At 46.5% G+C, this 26,023-nt stretch overlaps 1 protein-coding gene across 2 annotated transcripts in view; it reads right to left on the minus strand.

Moving 5' to 3' along the window:
* Window positions 1–19,433, minus strand: part of SEZ6L (seizure related 6 homolog like) — a 1,547,572-nt gene extending 1,528,139 nt beyond the window's left edge. The window contains exon 1 of one of the 2 annotated variants that reach the window (XM_069214699.1): window positions 19,074–19,433. In XM_069214699.1, the coding sequence (XP_069070800.1) occupies window positions 19,074–19,161 (88 nt within the window). In that variant the 5' untranslated portion in view covers window positions 19,162–19,433. The remainder of the gene's footprint in view (window positions 1–19,073) is intronic. The other variant, XM_069214700.1, reaches the window with a different exon arrangement.
* Window positions 19,434–26,023: the final 6,590 nt, after the last annotated feature.

A 26,023-nucleotide genomic window follows, 5' to 3' on the forward strand; every position in this document is an offset into this window, starting at 1 on the left:
GGAATTTTCTTGCCTTGGCCATTTGGTGAATGCAGCCTGTACCTGGGTCACAAGACTGGGAGTAGCTGATAGTTCAGCTTTGTGTATCGGGAGCCTAGAGTGCCTGGATTGGCCATCACTGATGGGAAGGGAGGGAGGAGCTGGGCACAGCTCCACTTACCCTTTAATAGGCTGTGTCCTGCCTCCACACAAAGGACTACATACCCGCCCCCACTTCCTGGCTCCGGGGTTCCTGGGGACTTCAAAGGGAAACCTCTAGAATCTTGCCCCACACTTTAAAGGCACAACTACATATAGATACTGGTCTTCAGACACCATCACTTCAATACACTTCTGGACCTGTGGATTCTCTGCCAAAAAGAAGGACTGCTGTGCTGCTGTAGGACTGCCATTCTGCTGGACTGCACTCTGATGGACTACTGCCTTGCTGTTTGTTGCTTTGCTGTGCTGACCTGCTGCCCTCCCACCTGGGTGACAAGGATTGTACCATCACCTCTTAAAGCCAGAACTCCACAGTGCCTCCATGGGCTGGTTGGGTGGCTTCTGGACTTGACCTTCAGGGTCAGAGTGCTCCAACTACCTTGTACCTTCACCTGTACTCTGCCATCTGAGAGTCTACCCTGCCAGGTGCTGCTACCCAAGTCCTGGACCCTCAAAAGTGGGCCTAAGGTTCTCTTCCAGCCTCTGTACACTGAGTGAAACTGACACATCCCCCCCTGCTGAGCGGCGTATCCCTGAGCAGAAATGGAAAATTGTCACTGCTGCATGGATCGTCACCACCGCAAAGACCCACATCACATCACAGCCCAACGCCGCAGGAACCTCTCCTGCACGATGTATCCTCGGTGCTGGCCCTCACATCCCTATCGATGGCAGCCTCAACATTGATGACAGACTCTGCATCACAGCCTCATAGCTCCTCATAACCTATGCATTGCCCTGACTGTGCAACACATCCCTGACTCTAAGTGTCACATCGCAAGCCCTTGTTGATGGGACCATTGGCTGTGATGCAACAGGACCTTGCACAGCAGCCTCACCACATTTTTGACCCGAAGCATCACTTCAGCCGCATGAAGCCTCTTCAGTGCAGATCCTTGCAACACTCTGCAAACCAGGTACTTTGTTCAGTGCACCTAACTGGGTCCCTGTAGGTGGCCTGATCTCCATCGCAGTCAGTCTGAACTTGTGACTTTGTCCTAGTCCAGCACAACCAGATATCCACAGTTGGTTCTTCTCGCCTTTTGGCTCTATTTTTACTACAATCTTTCAAATCGAATATCTCTGGTTCTACTGATTAGATTTTTGTCTTTTCCGTATTATTTTAATTAGTATAATATACTCTATTTTTAACTCTGTTGTAGGCTGCTTCTGTGGTGTGTTTTCACTGTGTTACTGTTTGAAGTTCTGCACAAACACTTTACACATTGCCCCTGAGTTGAGCCTGACTGCTCTGTGTCAAGCTACCTGAGAGCAGAGCACAGGCTGATTTAGGGTTGCCTCTGACTTCACACTGAGAAGAATTGTGGTTACTGTTTAGTGGTGTTTCAGCTCCCCCGACCAGTAACCCAATTTCTTACAGTGTTGTTATTCAGTGTTGGTGCTTCATACAGGTCATACTGTATTAATGGTGTTTAATTTATGCTCTATACTTTGAGTGTGTTTCTTTAGCACAAGCTTAGCTAGGGAGCATTGTGGAAGGCAATAGGAGGATCAAGGACAACATGTCAGGCAGGGGGACGCTTCAAGATTGTCTGCAATATTAGGGGAAATGTGTAGAGAGAGGACTGCTATTGCTAGGCTGGGGGCAGAGAATGTTGGTGGTGGGCGGTGTCATTAATGCTTGCCGATGGGGATTCCCTAAGACTGTGGGTCTGTAGTAGCTTTATGACGTGCCAGCTAATGTTACCAGCATGTGTGTGGGAGGGCATACTAGTCCAGATCTTCATCCCTGATGCTAAAGTGACATTCCATTTACAATGAAATAAACACACTGAGTTTTATGGTTAAAGAAAGTCCCTCGCAAGAATGCTTTTCGAGAATAAAACAAGGTGAATGATCGTTTTAAGCCTCTGAGACGGAGGCAGAAAAGCATCAGTGTTTTTCCTTGGGAGCTGTTCCCAATGTAAGTGCTGAAATAGCAGGAATTTTACTGCGAGCTGTGCAGTGTGATACCTTTCTGAGGGCTCATGCAGTAAGATGTGACAGTCACAATAAAATGCACTCTGTGGCTGAGTAATGCCAGTAAAGGAGACGAGTCACCGCTCATCCTGAATCCATGAACACAGAGCAAAGATTTTGGCAGCTTTACAGCGTATCCACTTGCTGCACTGCTGAAGGATAAAGGGAGGGTGGCTACTGTGATTTTAATCATGTATTTTCGCTCTGTGATTATGAGAGCAGAAGAGGTTTCCTGGAAGGTAGTGACCTAGTAAAACCTGAGCACCATGGGACTGGACATCTCTCACCAACATCTATGATCAATATAAGAAATATGTGTACATTTCACTAGAAACAAAAGCACTAATGGTGATGAAGATCATTACATGCAGTTGCTATGGGTAACATTCTCTTCTGGTAGCTAATGCCCTAGAAAGCCAGCACATACAGAGACTTCTGGCCAATCAGAAAGTAAATCTCTCTTCACCTACGCTAAACTGCAAAGAGGAAACGTATGTCTGTTGAACAGAGATATGACATAAATGTTGAAATAGGTTAACCCGAAAGAAACCTTTTAGCCTGCTACGAGAACGTTTCCACGCGTGGTTTCAATTTGTCAAGTCTTTATAGCGACTAGAGAAAGGGCCCATTACATCTGAATGTCCTGCGTATAGTGTACACATCTCCGTTGAGCACAGTTTATGCAGGTAGCAACATTTCTAGAATGTATGTTGAAAATGTAATTTAATTGTTCTGCCAAACTCCTGAGTATAATCAAGATGTTCTGATGCATGCCCTTTGTGTAGTGAAGGCGTTCTCATGCCTGTACATTGTGTAATGACATGTGATGTTGCATGTATTGCTCTAAATGAGGGTGTTCTACACTGTGTCCTCTGTGAAAAGAAGTTGTTCTGTTGCTTGTCTTTTGTATAGTGAAGTTGTTTTTCCACGCATGCATTGCAAAATGAAGGTGTTCTGGTGCCTACAGTGTGTGTCATGAGGTGCCCTGTTGCATGTCCTGTCTTTAATGAAGGTGTTCTACAATATGTCCTCTGTATGAAGAAGATGCTCTGTTGCATGTCCTTTGTATTGTGGAAGTGTTCTTCCTTGCATACAATGCACAATGAAAGTGTTCTGTTGCATGGACTGTGTGTAATGAAGTGTCCTGTTACATTCCCTGTCATTAACCCTTTGCATTGTGGGGGTGTTCTTCAATGCATACATTGCACAATGAAAGTGTTATGTTGCATGGACTGTGTGTAATGAAGGGTCCTGTTGCATTCCCTGTCATTAACCCTTTGTGATGTGGGAGTGTTCTTCAATGCATACATTGCACAATGAAAGTGTTCTGTTGCATGGACTGTGTGCAATGAAGTGTCCTGTTGCATGTCCTGTCACTAATCATTTGTACTGTGGAAGTATTCCTCCATGCATACATTGCACAATGAAAGTGGTCTGTTGCATGGACTCTGTGTAACGAAGTGTCCTGTTGCACGCCCTGCCACTAATCCTTTGTATTGTGGAGCTGTTCTTCCGTGCATACATTGCACAATTAAGGTTTTCTGTTGCCTAATGAGGTGTCTTGTTGCATGTCCTGTCACTAATGAAGGCGTTCTGCACTATCATCTGAATAAAGAAGGCGTTCTGTTGCATATCGTTTGTTTTGAGAAGGTGCTCTCGGAAGCACACATTGCACAATTAAGGTGCTCTGGTGCCTGCACTGTGTGTAATGAGGGTCCTGTTACATGTTTTGTCAACAAGGAAGGTATTACACACTATATCCTCTGTGTAAAGGTGTTCTGTTGCATATCCTTTGTATAGTGAGTATTTTTCCACACATACATTGCACAATAAAGTTGTTCTGTTGCCTACAGTGTGTGTAATGAGGTATCCTATTGCATGTCTTGTCAATAATTACGGTGTTCTAAATGATGCCCTCTTTATAAAGAAGGTCTTCCATTGCATATCCTTCACATAGTGAAGGTGTTCTTCCCCTGGCCGATAGTATAAGGAACGGTGTTGTGTTGCACCTTTTGTGTATAGTGAAGGTGCCCTCCACAATGTCTTTTGGACAGTGAAGGTACAGAAGAATGTGTTCCCCTGCAAATCCTTGACTTAATTCAGGCATTCTCTCAGGTGCTCTGCATAGATTAAAAGATTTAAAGTTCTCTGCCCAAGCTCCTGTGCATACGTAAGGTGCTCCACCACATATATTGTGTGAAGAACTTCTGTCACATATCCTGGGAGTAGTAAATGAGTCGTTATACACACACATTGTATGCAATGAATGTGACATAATCACTGTGCTCAAATGACTTTGCTCTATCACAATGGCCTATTAGAGGTACGTCTTCCACCTGTCTTGTATAGTGAGGGCATTTGTGATCACGCCCTTTCTGTAATGAAAGTCTTATGCCACTTGTTCTGTCTCAAATTAGTTTTTTTCTTTCACCTGATATGTGTTTGTCCACATGTCCTCTGCATAATGAGGGTGCTTGAGGTGCCATATGAGTATTGACTGTGTGAGGTCATATGCCCCAAGTATAATGAAGGAGTACTCCCCAGGACCTTCGTATATGATGAAGGTGTGCTGCTCAGACTCTGCTCACATTGAAGTTGTTTGTGTATACCCCAAGTATAATTAAGGCATCCTGTACAGGCCCTGTTCGATAATGAGGGTGTTTGCATATGCCCTGCGTATAATGAAGGCATCCTGCATAGACTTGTATATATTGAAGGTGATTGTGTATGCCCCAGGTATAATAAAGCTCTCCTGCACAACCCCTCTGTATGCTGAAGATATTTCAATATGGCCCAAGTATAATGGAAGTGCCCTGCACCAACCCTAAATATATTGCAGGTGTTTCCATATGCCCCAGATAGAATTAAGGTGCCCTTCACAAACGGTGTGTATATTTAAGCTGTTTACATATGCCCCAGGTTTAAGAAGATGTCCTGCACAGGCTTGGTGTACATTGAAAGTGTTTGCATATACCCCAATTATTAAATAGGTGTCCTATACATGCCTTGTGTATATTGAAGATGTTTAATATGTCCAAAATATAATGAATGTGTCCTTCACAGACCCTGTATATATTGAAATGGTTAGTGTATGTCCCAAGTATAATGCAGGTGCCCTGCACAGACCCTCTATATATTTCAGGTGTTAGCGTATATCCCAGGTATAATGAAGGTGTCCTGCATAGGTCATCTGAATATTGAATGTGTCCCACGTATAAAGGTCTTCTACCGATACCAAGTGTTGAATGTGTGTGCCACCATAGGTCTTCTACTTAATGAAGGCCTTCTGTTGTATGTTCTCTACATAAATAAGATGTTCTGAGACATGCTCCAGTGCCTGCATACAGTGAAGGTGTCCTGAAGTGCGCTCTGCGTAGAATAAAGGTATTCTGTCACAAGCCCTAGGCATGATTAAAGATTTCTGGCACATTCCTCCTGCACAATTTAGGTTTTATTAAACAGAAAAAGGTGAAGAATAGAATACCTGGCTAAATCTCAACCAGAGGTATTTAACCCAGGTTGCATTCCACGTTACCACTTTTTTCTTATTCTAGATGTTGTGCCCGTGTTCTACTGTGTGAACAATGAGTGCTGCCTAATGTGATGTGGTGTTTACAATGACAGTATTCTCCCGTGCTTATATGTTTGAGTTCAGCTACATATGTTAATTACAAAAAAGTTAGTTCTGTCACTAAACTGTAGAATTTCTCCGTCATTTTGGACTGGTTTGTAAAACTGATAGGTTTGGGCCTGATTTAGAGTTTGGCGGATGCAAATGTGAGGGATATCCTGTGTCCTTATTACAGGTGTGTTAGAAATGGGGTTTTTGGTTGGCAGATAGGTTGTCCTCTGTCCAAGCAAGAACCCTCACTCTAGTCAGGGTAAGTCACACACAATCCAAAATCAGCCTGTGCTCACCCTCCGGTAGCTTGGCACGAGCAGTCAGGCTTAACTTAGAAGGCAATGTGTAAAGCATTTGTGCAATAAATCATACAACACCATAGTATAACACCACAAAAAATACACCACACAGTGTTTAGAAAAATATAGAATATTTATCTGGATAATTGTAGGTCAAAACGATCAAAGTTGCAATACGAATTTGTAAAGATATCACTGAAAAGTGATATTAAGAGTCTTTAAGTCTTTAAAAAGCAATAAAGTGTCTTTCAAGCACAGAGTACCTGGTTTCTGGTGGGAAATCTCCTCAGAGGGCCACAGGAGAAGAGATGCGTGGAAAAAGGGGTGTGTGCGTCGTTTTCCGCTCAGCACACACAGACTTGCGTCGTTCTTTTCCACGCGGGGAAGTCGGGCGTCGTTTTCCGGCGCGCAGACAGTCTCTTTTTGTGGATCGCGAGGATTACCAGATGCCCCGGGTCTGTGCGTGGATTCTCCTGCTCGTTTTCCGGCTGCGCGTCGTTCTGCGGGGCTGCGCGTCGAAGTTTCGATCTCACGGTAGGCGTCGCGTCGATTTCTCCTTGGAAGTCGGGCGGCGTTGTCCTTGCGAGGCCGTGCGTCGAAATTTTGGTCTCACGGCAGGCGTCGCGTCGATTTCTCCTTGGAAGTCGGGCGGCGTTGTCCTTGCGAGGCCGTGCATCAAAGTTTCGCACTCACGGTAGGCGTCGCGTCGATTTCTCCTTGGAAGTCGGGCGGCTTTGTCCTTGCGAGGTTGTGCGTCGAAGTCTCGATCGTCCCGAGGGCGTCACGTTGATCAGCGTCGGTGTGCGGCGTTTTTCTCGCCGCGAAACAAGCTGTGCGTCGAAATTTTCGGCGCACGGAGCGTCCACGTGAAAGGAAGAAGTCTTTTTGGTCCTGAGACTTCAAGGAACAGGAGGCAAGCTCTATCCAAGCCCTTGGAGAGCACTTTCACAGCCAGACAAGAGTTCAGCAAGGCAGCAGGGCAACAGCAAGACAGCAGTCCTTTGGAGAAAGCAGACAGGTGAGTCCTTTGAGCAGCCAGGCAGTTCTTCTTGGCAGGGTGTAGTTTCTGGTTCAGGTTTCTTCTCCAGCAAGTGTCTGATGAGGTAGGGCAGAGGCCCTGTTTTATACTAAGTTGTGCCTTTGAAGTGGGGGTGACTTCAAAGAGTCTCTAAGAAATGCACCAAGTTCCCTTTCAGTTCAATCCTGTCTGCCAGAGTCCCAGTAGGGGGTGTGGCAGTCCTTTGTGTGAGGGCAGGCCCTCCACCCTCCCAGCCCAGGAAGACCCATTCAAAATGCAGATGTATGCAAGTGAGGCTGAGTACCCTGTGTTTGGGGTGTGTCTGAGTGAATGCACAAGGAGCTGTCAACTAAACCTAGCCAGACGTGGATTGAAGGGCACAACAAGTTTTTAGTGCAAAGAAATGCTTACTTTCTAAAAGTGGCATTTCTAGAATAGTAATATTAAATCCGACTTCACCAGTCAGCAGGATTTTATATTACCATTCTGGCCATACCAAATATGACCTTCCTGCTCCTTTCAGATCAGCAGCTGCCACTTCAACAGTGTATGAGGGCAGCCCCAATGTTAGCCTATGAAGGGAGCAGGCCTCACAGTAGTGTAAAAACGAATTTAGGAGTTTTACACTACCAGGACATATAACTACACAGGTACATGTCCTGCCTTTTACCTACACAGCACCCTGCTCTAGGGGTTACCTAGGGCACACATTAGGGATGACTTATATGTAGAAAAAGGGGAGTTCTAGGCTTGGCAAGTACTTTTAAATGCCAAGTCGAAGTGGCAGTGAAACTGCACACACAGGCCTTGCAATGGCAGGCCTGAGACAAGGTTAAGGGGCTACTGAGGTGGGTGGCACAACCAGTGCTGCAGGCCCCCTAGTAGCATTTAATCTACAGGCCCTAGGCACATGTAGTGCACTCTAATAGGGACTTACAGGTAGATTAAATAGTCAATCATGGATAAACCAATCAATAGTACAATTTACACAGAGAGCATATGCACTTTAGCACTGGTTAGCAGTGGTAAAGTGCTCAGAGGTCAAAAGCCAACACTAGCAGGTCAGAATAAATAGGAGGAAGGAGGCAAAAAGTTTGGGGATGTCCCTGTCAAAAAGCCAGGTCCAACATGACCCCCCACCAGCCTAAAGCCAGGGGAGAACAATCACTATCCTGATGTACTTCCCTGTTTGAGGCGACAGAACAAGGACCCAGGCCCACAACAGCAGGGGCATGCTCCAGTTCTTCGCCTTCCTGACTCCAATTGGATCCCTCTGTCCATACTCTCAGGGCCCACTAAGCCCATCCATGGGGAACCTTTCTCCTTTCCTGCGGATCCCATCTGTGCAGCACCTAACCTTACTTTGCTCACAGATGTATCCCAGGAGCAGGATAGTACCCCCATGACCAACATAGTGGTGTTGCCCACTCTACCCCTGGGGTGTGACACTTGTCCCCTCCCCAGGGATAACTCTGTCCACCCGGACAGCAAGCCACAGTGATTACTGACAGCTGCCAGGGATGAGAGCCAGGCCCCAGGCCTCTCAAAGCTCTCCAACCACTGTGGCTGTGGAGAGTGGGGGGCGGTAGCCCCAGGTGCTGGGCACCCTTTAACCACTCTCCCTTCCACCAGGTCAGGGATGACAGCCTGAACCTGGTCCTCCCCTCTGGGGCTTTGTACCCTCCCTCCTGGAGCGGTACCCCCAGAGTCCAACATGGCCAGGGGGCTTACAGAAGTCGCCCTGTACCATTCCTCCACCAGTGCAGGGCTGTTAACCTGCCACTGGCCCTCCAACCTGGGGTCTGTACCTTCAGGTTGGACTAGGGCCCGGGGTGAGGCTTCCCTCCCCCTGCCCTCCCTTCTGGGGTCCAGCACCCTCCAACTAGGAGTGGCCTCCTCAGAAGACAACATGGTAGGGGCACTGTTATCAGTAGCCCCTCCCTCCAGGTCCGGGGGGACACCCTGAACCTGGTCTTCCAGCCCAGGGTCTGTACCCTCAGACTGGATCACCGCCTGGCAAACCAGGACTTCCTGGGAGGCACACCTACCCCCCACCAGGTCAGAGTTTAACCTCTGCACCTGCCCATTCAACTCAGAGTCACCACCCTGAAGTTGAACAATTGCCTGGCACGCCAGGACTTCCTGGAGGGCACACTGACCCTCCACCAGGTCAGAGTTTAACCTCTGCACCTGACCATTCAACTCAGAGTCACCACCCTGAAGTTGAACAATTGCCTGGCACACCAGGACTTCCTGGAGGGCACACTGACCCTCCACCAGGTCAGAGTTTAACCTCTGCACCTGACCATTCAACTCAGAGTCACCACCCTGAAGTTGAACAGTTGCCTGGCGCACCAGGACTTTCTGGGGGGCACACCTACCTCCCACCAGGTCAGAGTTTAACCTCTGAGCCTGGTTCCCCAACCCAGGGTCACCACCCTGAGGTTGGGCAATTGCCTGGCACGCCAGGACTTTCTGGGGGGCACACCTACCCCCCACCAGGTCAGAGTTTAACCTCTGAACCTGGTCATCCAACCCAGAATCCACACCCTGAGGTTGGACGATTGCCTGGCACAGCAGGGCTTCTTGGGAGGCACACTTACCTCCCACCAGGTCAGAGTTTAACCTCTGAACCTGGGTATCCAACCCAGAGTCACCGCCCTGAGGTTGAACAATTGCCTGGCACGCCAGGACTTTCTGGGGGGCACACCTACCCCCCACCAGGTCAGAGTTTAACCTCTGAACCCGGTTATCCAACCCAGAGTCAGCACTCTGAGGTTGAACAATTGCCTGGCACGCCAGGACTTTCTGGAGGGCACCCTGACCCTCCACCAGGTCAGAGTTTAACCTCTGAACTGGGCCATTCAACTCAGAGTCACCACCCTGAAGTTGAACAATCGCCTGGCATGCCAGGACTTCCTGGAGGGCACACTGACCCTCCACCAGGTCAGAGTTTAACCTCTGAACCTGGTTATCCAACCCAGAGTCACCACCCTGAGGTTGAACCATTGCCTGGCAGGCCAGGACTTTCAGGGAGGCACACCTACCTCCCACCAGGTCAGAGTTTAACCTCTGAGCCTGGTTCTCCAACCCAGGGTCACCACCCTGAGGTTGAACCATTGCCTGGTATACCAGGACTTTCTGGGGGGCACACCTACTCCCCACCAGGTCAGAGTTTGACCTCTTCACCTGGTAAGCCAACCCAGAGTCACCACCCTGAGGTTGAGCCATTGCCTGGCATTCCAGGACTTTCTGGGGGGCACATCTACCCCCCACCAGGTCAAAGTTTAACCTCTGAACCCGGTTATCCAACCCAGAGTCACCACCCTGAGGTTGAATCTTTGCCTGGCATGCCAGGACTTCCTGGGGGGCACTCTCACCCCCCACAAGGGACACGCCGTCCCCAAGGGCCACACAAGAGTCTGGTTGGCGCAGGTCTCCCGACCTCTGCCCATCCGGCAGAGTCTGGGTTTCCCCCAAACCAGAAACGGTCTCACCTGGGTCATTCCTGGGGGGCTCTGCTCTCAGAGCTGACCCCTGACTTTCAAGATCCTCCACTGGGGTCTGCCACCCCCTCTCAACCCTATGTCTGGACTTCTGCACCCCCTCACTAGGAGTGGTACTGCCAGACACCAGAACTGTTGGGATGCTGTCTACAGTCATCCCCCCAAGTTCTTCTGACACTGCGGGGCTTCCCTCAAAAGGTGGCCCTACGGTACAGGTTAGGCTCTGAGACCTACCTGGGACACTACAATCCTCTCCCACCACACTTGGTCGGGAACCACCTAGACCACTCCCTTCAGGAGCACCCCCAAATGCCTCTTCAGACTCTCTGGTACTCACCCAAAAGTCTGCCTCCACTGTAAGTTCCCGGGGGTCAGAGAACTCACACTCCACCTGGTGTTGGCGTAGCTCTGGAAAATAAGGACCAGACATATGCTCTCCAGCAATTACATCACTCTGCCCTTCACATGTATTAACCACAGTACCCTTCACCCAACCACCCAGTAACTCAACCTTGGAAAAGCACTCTACTTCACCCTCCTGAGACTGGTGAGACAGTATCTGTCTGTCCCTGACACTCAACCCAAACTCTTCTGGGATGTCTCTACACTCTATATCCAGGACGTCCACCAGGGGGGAACCCTTTTCTCTGTCACTCTCTGCTAGAGTCAGTAAAGTGTCCCTCCCCCCAGTAGGAATATGACTCCCTGTGCCAGTTCCCCAATCCTTCTCAGGGACCCTGTGCATAACGGGAACTACCTCATACCCTTGAACTACCTGGGGTGTGTCAACTCCCTTCTTCAAGTTGGGCACCACATCTCTGGGCTTGTGCCCTTCTTCAGCAGTACTAGATGCAAGATTTTTGCTGCCACCATCTGAACTGGACTCAGCCCTTCCGGCCTCCAGTTTCAGCTCTTTACCGCTCAGCTCTTGAGCTGCAATCTTTTCTTCTTCCAGGGCTAAAAGTCTTTTTGCCTCAACCTCTGCAAGATACTCCTCTAATTGTTGCTCCTGTCGCCTTTGACTTCGGAGCCATTCATCTATTTCTGGGTCACTGTCCAACTCTGAGTAGCCTTCCTCCTCATCTGAGTAGTCTTCCTCCTCATCTGAGGGGTACTTAGTCATTTGGTTTCTTGCTGCCTCTCTCTCTGCCCATCTTTCCTCCCCCCAGACTATGTAGTGATGGAGCATCTCCGCTTTAGTAGATCTCCTTGCTACAGGAAGGCCCCATTGTCTGCAAAGCTTCCTTAGGTCAGCCTTAGTGAGGTGGTCAGTACGAACAAAGAATGAGTAGGTAAGCAATCCCATTTTGATAAGATCTTATCAGCAAAAACCAAAATCCAAAGTCCAAAATATCAATAGTATATCCAGGAGGACATCAGAGAACCAAGAGCCAAAAAAAAGATGAAAAATCAAGTTGACCTTCCACTGTGGGTAGGTAGTGAAATACTTAGCTACTGTATGTCACTGCACAAACACAAGTCCTATCCTCACCGCTGATCACCAATGTTAGAAATGGGGTTTTTGGTTGGCAGATAGGTTGTCCTCTGTCCAAGCAAGAACCCTCACTCTAGTCAGGGTAAGTCACACACAATCCAAAATCAGCCTGTGCTCACCCTCCGGTAGCTTGGCACGAGCAGTCAGGCTTAACTTAGAAGGCAATGTGTAAAGCATTTGTGCAATAAATCATACAACACCATAGTATAACACCACAAAAAATACACCACACAGTGTTTAGAAAAATATAGAATATTTATCTGGATAATTGTAGGTCAAAACGATCAAAGTTGCAATACGAATTTGTAAAGATATCACTGAAAAGTGATATTAAGAGTCTTTAAGTCTTTAAAAAGCAATAAAGTGTCTTTCAAGCACAGACTACCTGGTTTCTGGTGGGAAATCTCCTCAGAGGGCCACAGGAGAAGAGATGCGTGGAAAAAGGGGTGTGTGCGTCGTTTTCCGCTCAGCACACACAGACTTGCGTCGTTCTTTTCCACGCGGGGAAGTCGGGCGTCGTTTTCCGGCGCGCAGACAGTCTCTTTTTGTGGATCGCGAGGATTACCAGATGCCCCGGGTCTGTGCGTGGATTCTCCTGCTCGTTTTCCGGCTGCGCGTCGTTCTGCGGGGCTGCGCGTCGAAGTTTCGATCTCACGGTAGGCGTCGCGTCGATTTCTCCTTGGAAGTCGGGCGGCGTTGTCCTTGCGAGGCCGTGCGTCGAAATTTTGGTCTCACGGCAGGCGTCGCGTCGATTTCTCCTTGGAAGTCGGGCGGCGTTGTCCTTGCGAGGCCGTGCGTCAAAGTTTCGCACTCACGGTAGGCGTCGCGTCGATTTCTCCTTGGAAGTCGGGCGGCTTTGTCCTTGCGAGGTTGTGCGTCGAAGTCTCGATCGTCCCGAGGGCGTCGCGTTGATCAGCGTCGGTGTGCGGCGTTTTTCTCGCCGCGAAACAAGCTGTGCGTCGAAATTTTCGGCGCACGGAGCGTCCACGTGAAAGGAAGAAGTCTTTTTGGTCCTGAGACTTCAAGGAACAGGAGGCAAGCTCTATCCAAGCCCTTGGAGAGCACTTTCACAGCCAGACAAGAGTTCAGCAAGGCAGCAGGGCAACAGCAAGACAGCAGTCCTTTGGAGAAAGCAGACAGGTGAGTCCTTTGAGCAGCCAGGCAGTTCTTCTTGGCAGGGAGTAGTTTCTGGTTCAGGTTTCTTCTCCAGCAAGTGTCTGATGAGGTAGGGCAGAGGCCCTGTTTTATACTAAGTTGTGCCTTTGAAGTGGGGGTGACTTCAAAGAGTCTCTAAGAAATGCACCAAGTTCCCTTTCAGTTCAATCCTGTCTGCCAGAGTCCCAGTAGGGGGTGTGGCAGTCCTTTGTGTGAGGGCAGGCCCTCCACCCTCCCAGCCCAGGAAGACCCATTCAAAATGCAGATGTATGCAAGTGAGGCTGAGTACCCTGTGTTTGGGGTGTGTCTGAGTGAATGCACAAGGAGCTGTCAACTAAACCTAGCCAGACGTGGATTGAAGGGCACAACAAGTTTTTAGTGCAAAGAAATGCTTACTTTCTAAAAGTGGCATTTCTAGAATAGTAATATTAAATCCGACTTCACCAGTCAGCAGGATTTTATATTACCATTCTGGCCATACCAAATATGACCTTCCTGCTCCTTTCAGATCAGCAGCTGCCACTTCAACAGTGTATGAGGGCAGCCCCAATGTTAGCCTATGAAGGGAGCAGGCCTCACAGTAGTGTAAAAACGAATTTAGGAGTTTTACACTACCAGGACATATAACTACACAGGTACATGTCCTGCCTTTTACCTACACAGCACCCTGCTCTAGGGGTTACCTAGGGCACACATTAGGGATGACTTATATGTAGAAAAAGGGGAGTTCTAGGCTTGGCAAGTACTTTTAAATGCCAAGTCGAAGTGGCAGTGAAACTGCACACACAGGCCTTGCAATGGCAGGCCTGAGACAAGGTTAAGGGGCTACTGAGGTGGGTGGCACAACCAGTGCTGCAGGCCCCCTAGTAGCATTTAATCTACAGGCCCTAGGCACATGTAGTGCACTCTAATAGGGACTTACAGGTAGATTAAATAGTCAATCATGGATAAACCAATCAATAGTACAATTTACACAGAGAGCATATGCACTTTAGCACTGGTTAGCAGTGGTAAAGTGCTCAGAGGTCAAAAGCCAACAACAGCAGGTCAGAAAAAATAGGAGGAAGGAGGCAAAAAGTTTGGGGATGTCCCTGTCAAAAAGCCAGGTCCAACAAGGTGCATTATGATATAACCCACTTATAAGGCGGATGGAGTATTGTCCTGCTTGTGATGCAGTACCTATCCACTGATCTCCAAATCAGGCCCTAAGTCGCTCACAGCACACTACTCAGAATTTTGACTGAAAAAAAACATAATAAATATGTACTACAAAAATGAAAGCACCTCTTAATGTACCTCCAACTCTAGGCCTAGAATTAATGCATGCTATTGTTCAAGGCAATCTTGAATTATCCTTGGTGCCACAGTATCCAATTACAGCAAAACACATTGGCCATGTTCACATAAATAAAACTGCAGTCATCATGCTCATTACACTGCTGATTTATAGCAGAAATTGGATACACAAATCAAATATGTGTGCACAGGTATGTATGCATGACTACACACAGCAATTTGTGCTTATGCATTCCACCCTTAGTCAGCAGATTATCACTGTACATAACCCTTACAAAGCAGTCCAATTTCATTAGCATGTTTGTTGGGGGCACGATTTACTTAAGGGACCAAGATATCAAAGGAAGGTGTTACCTTCCAAAGAGGCTCTTCAAATCGATAAGCGTGAATGGTGCAGAAATGTGGAATACTTGATCCCTAACAATAAGTCCTTCAGCAATTTTCAAACATTGATTCTGAACGCTGATCCCTAAAATGTGATTGAGTGGTGTTTTTTTTTATTTATTTTTTTATTTAATTACATGATAATGCACATTTAAACAATTGAGTGTCTCCCTCCGAACACAAATAAGTAAGAAACATGCCAGGACAGTCCACACAACTCCTTATATATTTTGACTCGGAGGCTGAACACCATTATGCAAATATATGTCTTTAGGTTGCAACAGAGCTAATATGGAAGCTACAAGAGGGCTGGTGAAAACCAAAGATGCTTAAATGAGAATTATCATAGCAAATTGTCACACGTTCGGATTTCATTATCCTGAACATAAATGCAGCTCTAGTAAAAGTGTCATACGTGATAAATGGTTAGTAAAATATTGGAAAACCGGTACTGCTTTTCAGAAGAACCACAATGCATCAATACACTTGCAATTAAAATAATACTGTGGGCTGCGGAATGGCCTCCCTGCTCTGCTCCTTTCACAATCAATCACATATATATATATATAATAATAATTAACAGATGAAAAACATGCCACAGTGTAGGCCACATATGGACAATTTCCTATGGGGAAGAAAAGCAAATGTTCGACATTTTCTGCCATATTCTGACCACTCCATTGACATTTCAGCTCAACATTGAACCAATATGATCCATGATTAAGCAGAGGGTGAGCAATGTATATGTCACAGGTTTGTCTTCGTCTCGGTACCCTTCAACTAGCCCAAAAAGTTATACTACAGCAAGCAAAAAAGGATTGTAGGTGGTGAGGAAAATAACTCCTTAATTCTTACCAAACAGGAAATTAACAAATGTACTACATCAGCTGAGAAAAATAAACATGAACTATATAGTGTATATGCAGATGCACAGAGCATGGAGAGCCCAAGACTCAGGAGAGGGGAAGCTTCGAATTGGTCATGCTGCCTGACTCCCCCTACAGTGGTAATACATATCATATTACACTCTGCACATCTAGATATATGGTTCATGTCATGGCGTTTTTTCATGTTTGTTTAAAAAACAAAATACCTCCACAAAAACAGGATGCAAGAGGTTACACTTGTGCAGAAACTGAAATCACTTGACGCCTCTTACTCATTATGAAAGTTGTTTCATATACAAAGCAACTGAAATGATCAATCTGTGAGTCAATTAACAGTGATTTTTTCATGACAAATTTGTTCTGTTGTGGTAATAAGCTCGAGTCTGACCTTGCACTGTAGTAATAAAAGTGTGAATGTGTATTTATAAGTACTGTTGCTCTGTGTAACATGCTATTGATACACATTCATTTTCACTTCCACGGCATAAATATCTATGTAAGTTCGCATAGATATTTTTACTGTCAGATACATTTGGGCTAAATATGCACTACGGCAGAGTAGATGGCTCGTAAGGACGAGTTTCTAGAAATTACAGCTGGATGGGAGGATAATGCAAACAGAGGGAAGCATGCTATGCCTACCTCACTTAATATTGTAGCTGGGGAAGTATTTCCCAGACATTAATGGCAACTGTGTAAGCAGGTTACACTAAGGATGCTCTAACAGTAAAGATATGGAAACAGAAACAACAGCAAATAATAATCCTCATGGCTCAACTTCAGCTCGTTCCAAGTTCTCCAGGAAATACAGTGCTTGAAATGGAAAAATAGAAGTGCATGTTCTCTGTTCCAGAGTGCCTGCTTGTTTCTGAGAAGTGCCGGTACTCTCTAATTAAAAATATTATGTTTTTTCCAAGAAGTGCAGGTACTCTCCTTCTCAAAATAAAAAAGTGGCGGTATTCAGTACAGGACAGTACCAGCCCATTTAAAGAACTGGGGAAATACATTTTCATTATGTAAAATGTTGATGTAAAATAATCAATAACCTATCACACAGCCAGAGAAAGCTTCCTAAATCAGCCACTGCATTACAGCCACAGATAGGAGAAGCGGAAATCTGACCATGGCTGCAGACAGGTTGACCTAGCAAGGAGTCAAAGCACACACGGATAACAGTGAACAGGGATTCTGCCTTCAACAAACACAAGAGTCAATGTGACTTTTCACAGACGCAACCAGGTAATGGAACCTTCAAGAAATAAAAACAGAAAACTGAATCTTCAAAAATACAACTAGCAAAGGTTACTTTCAACAAATTCAAACAAGGAATAATAGAACTAACAGGCAATGGCACTTTTGACAAAGAATTGACAGCTAAAAGGATCTTCAAAAACACAACTAGAGAATGTTACTTTCAATAAACACAAATCGACAATTGGTCAACAAAGAAACAACAAGCAATACCACCTTCAACCGTGAAAAACAGGCAATGGGACCTTCAACAAACACAACGAGGGAATGTTACATTAAACAAACAAAACAAGGGAAGTAATCATTCAACAGATGCAGTCGTACTGCCAACAAATCGAAACAGTTAATGGGATCTTGAAAAATAAGCAAGGGCAATGAGACCTTTAAAACAAGAACAAGCATTTGAGCTCTCAGCAAACAAAGACAGGCAAGGAGGAGATTAACAATTAAAACAGAGAACATATTTTCAACAATTAAAAACAGACACTGAGACATTCAACAAACAGAAATAGACGATAGGGAATAAAACAAACACAACTAGAACATGAGAATCTCATTAGCTTGATTGCAAAATGAACACCGAGCCATCCTACTGGGAGAGGTGTAAATAAACTCTTTAGTGCGTGCCTGGGTGCTCAGTTGAGCCTCAGATCAAAGGAAGAAAATAGTATCATAGACCCTAGAGTCGGGGAGGGGGGGGGTTCAAGTACACAAAGCCGATTAGGTTCTACATCCTCTGATCTGCAACTGCCCGGTGATGTGTGCAGGGACTACCAGAATAATTGGAGGAATAAAGAACCTCCGGCACGAGATGGCGACATAGTTGCAAAGAGGTAGACCTGGGGCTCGAGGGTCCACATCTAAGTAATTGTGAGTTATACTTGAGCACGGTGGTCGACGTGGGATCAGGCACACAGCAAGTTAGCAACAAATATATAGATATAAAGAGAAAAAGTATGCATGACTAGGGAGAAGAGCAAATAGTGGAAGCTGGTAGAACAGGCATAGGAGGAACATAACACATATGCAGGGGCGGCACAGAAGAGGTACTGGGGAAATGAAACACGAGTATATTGAGTATTTTATGTACAGGAACGTAGCATAAAAGTGTAGGGAGAGCACAGGTACAGGGGGTAGTATAATACAGGGATGCACCAGTACTTGTACAGGGAGAGGGGAGTGCATGTCCATGAATCAAGCAGCAAGCGCGTGGAGAGAGAGAGGGTCTCATGAAGAGACAGGTTCCCACATGTTGGAAGTGAATACACGTGGGTAAAGCAGAAGGGTACCATGAGAGAAGGCATAAGTGCAGAGAGAGCACCAGGCAATCACAACATCTGGGGGTAAGGGGCATGAACACAAGCACGTGGGCAGAGCTGCACAATGCAGGGGGCATGTGTGCACATATAGAATAGCCTTCGTCCACAGCAAGTGCAGATGGGTAGAGCAGCACATGTGCATAAGGATGACATCTGAAAGCAAGGAGAGCAGCACAGGTGCAGGAGAGAGTCACGAGCATAGCAGTAGAAAGGCGCGGGTACTGGAGAAGGATGCACATGTAATGGATAAAGCGGCAAGGAGAGGGCATTGAGAGATGGAGGCTGCGAAATTATTAATAAGATCACAAGATATAGAGGGCATTGAAACATATGCACGTGGACAAATCGGTAAGGTATGCGTAGAGGGAACACGTAGCTATGAGCAGGTCGTGTGTAGTAGGAGAGAGGTACACGTGTACCGGGAGACGGAAACACACACCGTGAGAGAGCAGTCAGCTATACTGAGAAAATTACAGGTATACAGCAAAGATACAGAGAAGGTGGTCCTGTAACCCGGAATAAAGCAACAAGAGCAAGGAGTGTAAAGCACAGCCACGGGGGGCGACGATGGTCCACGCTGCGCTCAGTGCGCGCCTGGAGCCGGCGTCAGCACAACCCCACTCCAGCAAGAGTACTGACAATGCTCCTTTGATCTCTTACCTCCAGGAGCAGCCCGTGTCCCCGCTGCCAGGAGGATAAGGAGGAGGGCGGAGAGTCCCGGGATCCAGCACAGTCCATAGCTGGCCATGGTCCCCTTGCCCCGGGGAGAGCGGGTCTATCGTAGGCTCCTGTTTCCCGCACGCACGCTGCGCTGTCGCTGTTCTCACACAGCAGCAAGGACCGGCCGCGGAGATGCAATGCTCATCCAACGCCAGCGACGAGCGTGGGCTTCGAAGCCGAGACTGAAGACAGAGGAAGGGGGGCCGAGCCTGCGCGTGAGTGGAGAGGCGCGTGGGGGCAGAGGGCCGAGAAGGAGCTCCAGGAGGGAGAGTGGGCGCATCATCCAGCACTAAGCAATACAGAGCAACGCAGTCCGCCCTGCTGGCGTGACTAAAGATGCAGTGTTGCTGAAGCTGGGCTGAATCTTTAAATTTACACGTTCACGAAGCGTCGTTTAGACATATAGCAAAGAAAGGACCTGGCCTAATCTATAGGGTTCATACGCTCAATTATACACTGAAAACCAAGGCAATGACAGTGGAAGACATTCTAGTATATCTTGCACCTCTAAGTGTGTCATACTGTCACATGCACAACGCACTCTAGCATGTTGTGTCTTACACAGTCACGTGCTGCCAGGTGTTCCACACCTCTGCCTCTGACGTTTTATACTGTCACATATTGTTAGCTACCCGACTGTTTAATATGGGCCTTTGGCAAGTACATTGTCAAACGATGCCGAGTAATCTGTGTGTCTGTCTCTTGATTTCTGGTTGTCATGTGCTGTCACGCGCTGGCAGGTATTCTGCACTTCTAACTTCTGAGTGTTGTACACTGTCACGTGTTTCAAGGTTTCTGCACCTGTGTCCCACGACATTTACTGTTTTATACTGTCACAATATGTCATGTCCTGCAACTGTTTGGCCCTTCTCGCTCTGCTATTTTATATTGTCGCTTAGAAACACTGAGATTTTGGTTGTCTTACTCTTTCACTTGGTATCAGTTAGTCTGTCTGTCTCTGGACTCAGTATCCTTGGAAGGGATGCTCCCCTCCATATGTATACTTTACACTCCATAGCCAGGCGTTATTCTGCACTCATTCTGAATCTCCACATTTATAAATACAATGCAATCATAATCAGCTTTATCTATGTAAATATCTTTGCATGTGCTTTGTGACCAGGCATGTTAGCCATGTATTCCCCACAGTTCTGTAAAGTGTTCCCTTCTCGCTTCTCCATCGTTCTGTTGCTAGACCAGAGTAATATAAAAGGAAATTCATACAATAAAATGTTTTCAAGTATTATTCATCTCTGTTTTCTAGCACTTTGGAATTTAGATTGCAGGATGAAAGTCTACCTGGAGGTAGGTGTGGACTCTCACCAGTTAAAAAGCATCACCATTAGGAACTTTTGCCTGTCATTGCTAACAGGCAGCCCTTGGTTTACAGGGGAGCATCTTGATACAATCAGGCCCCATCTGCTCATAATTCGAGTTCTGTGAACCAACTAAAAGTAACTGAGCCTGCGTGTAGATAGTGGTCACTACCTGCATTGAGATCCGTGTTTTGTTGCTCTAAATGTGGTCCCTTAAAAGAGAGGGCATCAACGAGTATCTCTCAGACTCACTAGCATTTGGATGGGTAAAACAGAGCCCCATCCAACCATAGTGAGTGGAGCATAGCGCCCATAATCTCCTGAGATAACCTAACAAAAAGATGTCCACCTGACAATTCTTTGGAGTGAAGAACAAAAAATCGTTGGACAAGCAGGAAAGTTGTGAATGCTCCCATTTTTAAAAGGGATCATTATACATAATCCCATTTGCATGAGAAGTTTCACTATCAGATGAAAAATAGCATCTTCCCAGCAGGAGAATTGTTGAATTTGTAAAAAACGCCTGGATGTGTTTTTAAGATTTTACCTCTTTTTATTTTGTATTTATCTTTAACTACCTGTCCATTAATCAATCCATTGGCAGTGAATATATCAATATCGAACAGGGGATTGAAGGCTTCCTAACTTACCTACACATTTCAGTAAACTCATTGTTGAGGTGGGATGGCCAGAATTGAGGAGTCACAGGCTTTCTACAGCACTTTGTTGGCAACATAAAATATGTTTTGTCACGAACTGAGTCACAAGATGAAAGTGAACTGCTTGATTGATCGGATGGTAAATTCAAATAATCACTTAATAGAACGTTGAGGGGTAAAGAGGAAAACATTACACCTGCTTTTTCCCACCACTGAAGAAAAAATAACTAACATGAACCGAAGCAGAGAAGCAATGTAAATCTGTAACAATTGAACCCCTATTAATGGTGAAAATAATAAATGCCAGATACCATATTTAATTTCGTTGTGGTACGGCTGGACATTTTCTAAAGGAATAAGGGAAGCGCTGTGTGTCCGGAGGAGGGGCAGGAGCCCTTTAAAAACTTGATCGCGCTCCCGCCGTCGCGGGAAGCGCTGAGTGAGGAGAGGAGGGGCAGGAGCCCTTTAAACATTTTTCCGCGCTCCCGCCGTCGCGGGAAGCGCTGTGTGTCCGGAGGAGGGGCAGGAGCCCTTTAAAAACTTGATCGCGCTCCCGCCGTCGCGGGAAGCGCTGAGTGAGGAGAGGAGGGGCAGGAGCCCTTTAAACATTTTTCCGCGCTCCCGCCGTCGCGGGAAGCTCTGTGTGTCCGGAGGAGGGGCAGGAGCCCTTTAAAAACTTGATCGCGCTCCCGCCGCGCGGGACGAGCGCGGGCAGCACCCGGGCGAAGCCCGGGCCAAGGGTGGGACCGTCCTTGCCCGTCATTGCCAGGAAGAGGTAGGGCAGGGCCACCCCCCTAACATTCACCCAAAATAAGTCTGGATCAGCTAGCCCAATTGGACAGGGCCGCCTAAAGGTACTGTGCCGGTGATTACTCTCTAAAAAAGAGAGGGTCCTCGGGGAGTGCGCCTTTGGCGCTGCGGTGGAGGAGCACTAATTACTAGCTGAAGGTCTCACCCCCCTCACGCAAGGATTGACCTAGGCGGTTCACGCACAAGGTACAAGCTAGGCCTAAAACTCTATAACTGCAGTAGTTTCTGGTGCGATTAAAGGCTGTGACTGGACATCTGAACCAACTAGGGTCTGACTATAATCTGGTTCTATTTTCCTTCCCCCAGACAGGGGATCTGAGAGTGATATAACTGTTAAAGTAATTTACAGTGCCCCATCTTGGACATAGGGACTAGCCTCCCAAAATGGGAAAACGCAAGGGAGATAATGGGGGAAGGGAAACCACCCAGGAGGCCCCCCCACCCAGGCTAATAACAAGCTACCTAACGTCTGTAATGGGTGCCATTGAGACAGAGATAGGAAGGGTAGAAGCTACCCTAGAGTCGTCTCTTGAGAAAGCAGGAAAGGCTGGGGAGGGGGGACGAATCCTGTCGGCAACACTGCGGCCGAGTAAGATTAAGGAAAGAAACCCCTGTGTAATAACTGAAATTGATTTAATCGATCTAATTACTCCTACAACCCCAGAGAGTCCACCCTAAAAAAAAAGCAGGCAAATAATCCCCCCCCAAACGGCACTAACCCCCATACACCAAGGGGGACTTCCTGTAGATAGGGAAGGCTTTGGAGAGTCCTCTTCAGGAACTAAGAAGATCAAGAGCAAATGTCCCTCTAAAACCCAAAAAATAAAACAAACTATAGGGAAACAACCAAAAGACAGTAAAAATCTGGATTCAACTAAAACTTATTTTTTGCAAATTGAAGACCAACTCAGAGACATTAAAAAGCTATGCTCATTAGTTCTGGAGAAAGTGGCCGTCCTCGAACAGAAGGTTGAATCTATATCAAATATAAAACCCGAACCACCGAAGGCAGAATCTCAGATCATTCATTCCATTCCTGAATATTTATCAGCTCCATCTACTCACCAACCTCAGAACTTTAGAATATCCCCTACCCAGAACCCGATCCAAAAACCCTTGAATACAGAGGCCCCACATCATTCTACAAACCCACAATATCAGCGGGACATAAATAAACGGGAAGGCCGCCGGGGCCAGGAAACTATAAGTACTCAGGCAGCCCGCCCAATGATACCTTTGGCGTGTACCCCCTATGTTTTGATCTTGGAAAATGCCCCCATACTGGAAAGCACCCATCCCGAATCCCATATGTCTCTATTGAATAAAGTGACGCATTGGGTAGGAAAACACACAGGAGGGCGGGTTGACTTCCATAGGGACATTTTAACTGTAAGAAGGGTACCTTGGGTTGGCTCATCTACTAAAACATCACCTGGGGACTGTATTATAATAAATTTTAGGACCCCCCAGACTGTTAATGTTCTGTATCACCACCTCTCATCTATGAGATCACCCGTAGGGCCTATAAGAGCCCAACTCCTGACTAAGTTTATCCATCCGTTACCAAACCCATGTCATTCTGACTCAAACTACTCCGGATTTCAGAATCCCAGTAACCTTGGTCTCTCTAACCCCTCTGATACTGCCCTGACACTATCTAATAGATATGAGACCCTGACCTCACTAGAGCAGTTAGATTGACAATCACTAACTGACCCATCCCTGCAAGATCCACCGGAGACAAACGTACTCTCACAGTTCCCCCTAGAATTTAAAGGAGCCCCTAACATACGTGATATACAGGTTACGACACCCCTAGGGATTATTTCATGGAATGTCGCAGGTTTAAAATCAAAAATTGGAAACCCTGACTGGATAAATTTAGTGATGGGAAATCTTATTATTTGCTGCCAGGAGACCTGGCTCACATAATCACCACATATTAATGGCTATACCACATACTACGTCCCTGCAACCAAGGCCCAGGCAGGCAGAGCTAAGGGCGGTCTGGCTACCTTTTTATCTGTGGAGGCTGGAGGGACGGAAGCACGTGTTGCAGGTAAATCGCCTTTTTTTCTGGCCCTATCTCTGAAACTAGAAGAATCATACGATATATTACTGATCAACTATTATAACAACACTTTTGACAACTCAGACACTAACGTGGTCAGTAGCTTGGAGACTCTAATACATAAGGTAACAGTATCTAGTAAAAAGGACATAAGAATAGTCTGGGTTGGTGATTTTAATGCCCATCTCTGTGAGCCAGGACTCCTTGACTGTTGTGGACTCCTGGACGAGAACGATATTCCCATTCAACACTTCAAACACTCCCCGTACGGGAACGCCCTCAACTCTATGATAACAGTAAACTCCCTTTCCTTTCCCACACCTGCTACCTGAGGGATACCAACATTTGTAAGGGGGGACACTCACACCACTATTGATTATATTATCTATTCTAGAGAACTGTCCCCTATTACAGGTCAATTCAGGGTTACCCCGACCTGTTTTAGTGATCATAACCCCTTATCCATTATGATTAACTTAGATCTGACAAATGATCCAAGCAGAGGGAAGCGCCACCCTCCCATGAAGCTCTCATCCCAAAAAGGGCTCACAATTAAATGGGGAAAGATAAACACCCAAAACATTTTTAGTGATGTTTTCTTGAACAAATGGCCAGATGTTATGACATCCCTGGACGACAATAAGGCCCCACACGAAATTATTCGGGCATTCTCCTCCCTGACAAATTACATGGCAGAGAAACTACAGCCTAAACGAGCCAATAAAGCCCATGGCCCAAGATGGTTTAACCACGCATGTACCTCATCTTTAAGCAAGCTAAAAAAAACAATCAATGCATCTCCCAAAGATCTACAAGCAATTAAGATTGCCCGGAAAAACTACAAAGAAGTTCTTGCCAAAAGGAAAGTTGATCTAAGTGAATCTGCGTGGGAGGAACTGATGACTGCAAGCAAACTCAAAGATACAACTGCATTCTGGCGTGTGGTTAACTCCTCATTATTCAGCGATAACTATGAGACGCCCATGGACACTGTCATTCCAGCCAAGACCTGGGTGAACTATTTTAAAAAAACCTTCGCCACAGAGACAAACACCCAATCAGAAATGCCAAACTGTTTAAAACCTGCAGGAAACGATCAGCTAACTTTGGCTTTTAGTAACACTATAAGTGTAGTCGATGTTAAACAGGCAATCCAAGATACTCCATCTGAGAAAGCCCCGGGTCCAGACAGAATTCCCGCTGACCTATATAAAGCACTTCCAGACTTCGGGGGCCCACTGCTAACCAACGTCTTAAGGTCGGCTGTGGTAGGTCCTTTAGTAGACTCTTGGAAAGAAGCAATCATCGTCCCGATTTTCAAGAAGGGAGATTGGACAGACCCTCTGTGCTATCGCCCAATCTCCTTGCTGGATAGCTCAGTTAAAATTTTGGGCCGGGTAATTCTAAATAAGCTAGAAGAATGGGCGACCGATATTCACTCCCTCTCAGAGGTACAATTTGGCTTTCGCCCAGGGGTGGGCACAGTCGAACAAGCCCTTAATTTGACACTCATAGTCCAGAAATATACTAAAGCCAAAAGGGGCTGTATACACTTAGCATTTATGGACCTCTCCTGCGCCTTTGATACAGTCAGCAGGGAGAAATTGTGGAAGGAAATGCTGGATATGGGCGTGGATGAACACATAGTTATATTACTCAGTAAACTTCACGCCTGCACAGAGGGTCGGGTCTGTTACTCTCGGGAGGGGGTCTGACAGAGAAATTCCCCTCACAAAAAGGGGTCAGACAGGGCTGTGTTCTTGCCCCTTTCCTCTTTCTCTTATATATAAATGGGCTGGAGAAATTTCTCTGCGATCTAGGAAAAGACTCCGCAGTTATTAATAACTCCCCAATCCCTGTACTTTTATATGCAGATGATGCAGTTTTAATTTCAAGGACAGCAAATGGCCTCCAGATTTTATTGAATGCTTTTAATACCTTTATGAGGAACCTTGGGCTCAAAGTTAATAGAACCAAGTCATTTGTCATAAAGTGTAGTCCTAAGTTAGCAAAAACGTTTTTTTTTACTTTAAA

This window comes from Pleurodeles waltl, chromosome 11 (assembly GCF_031143425.1).
Source record: "Pleurodeles waltl isolate 20211129_DDA chromosome 11, aPleWal1.hap1.20221129, whole genome shotgun sequence".
Classification (NCBI taxonomy): domain Eukaryota; kingdom Metazoa; phylum Chordata; class Amphibia; order Caudata; family Salamandridae; genus Pleurodeles; species Pleurodeles waltl.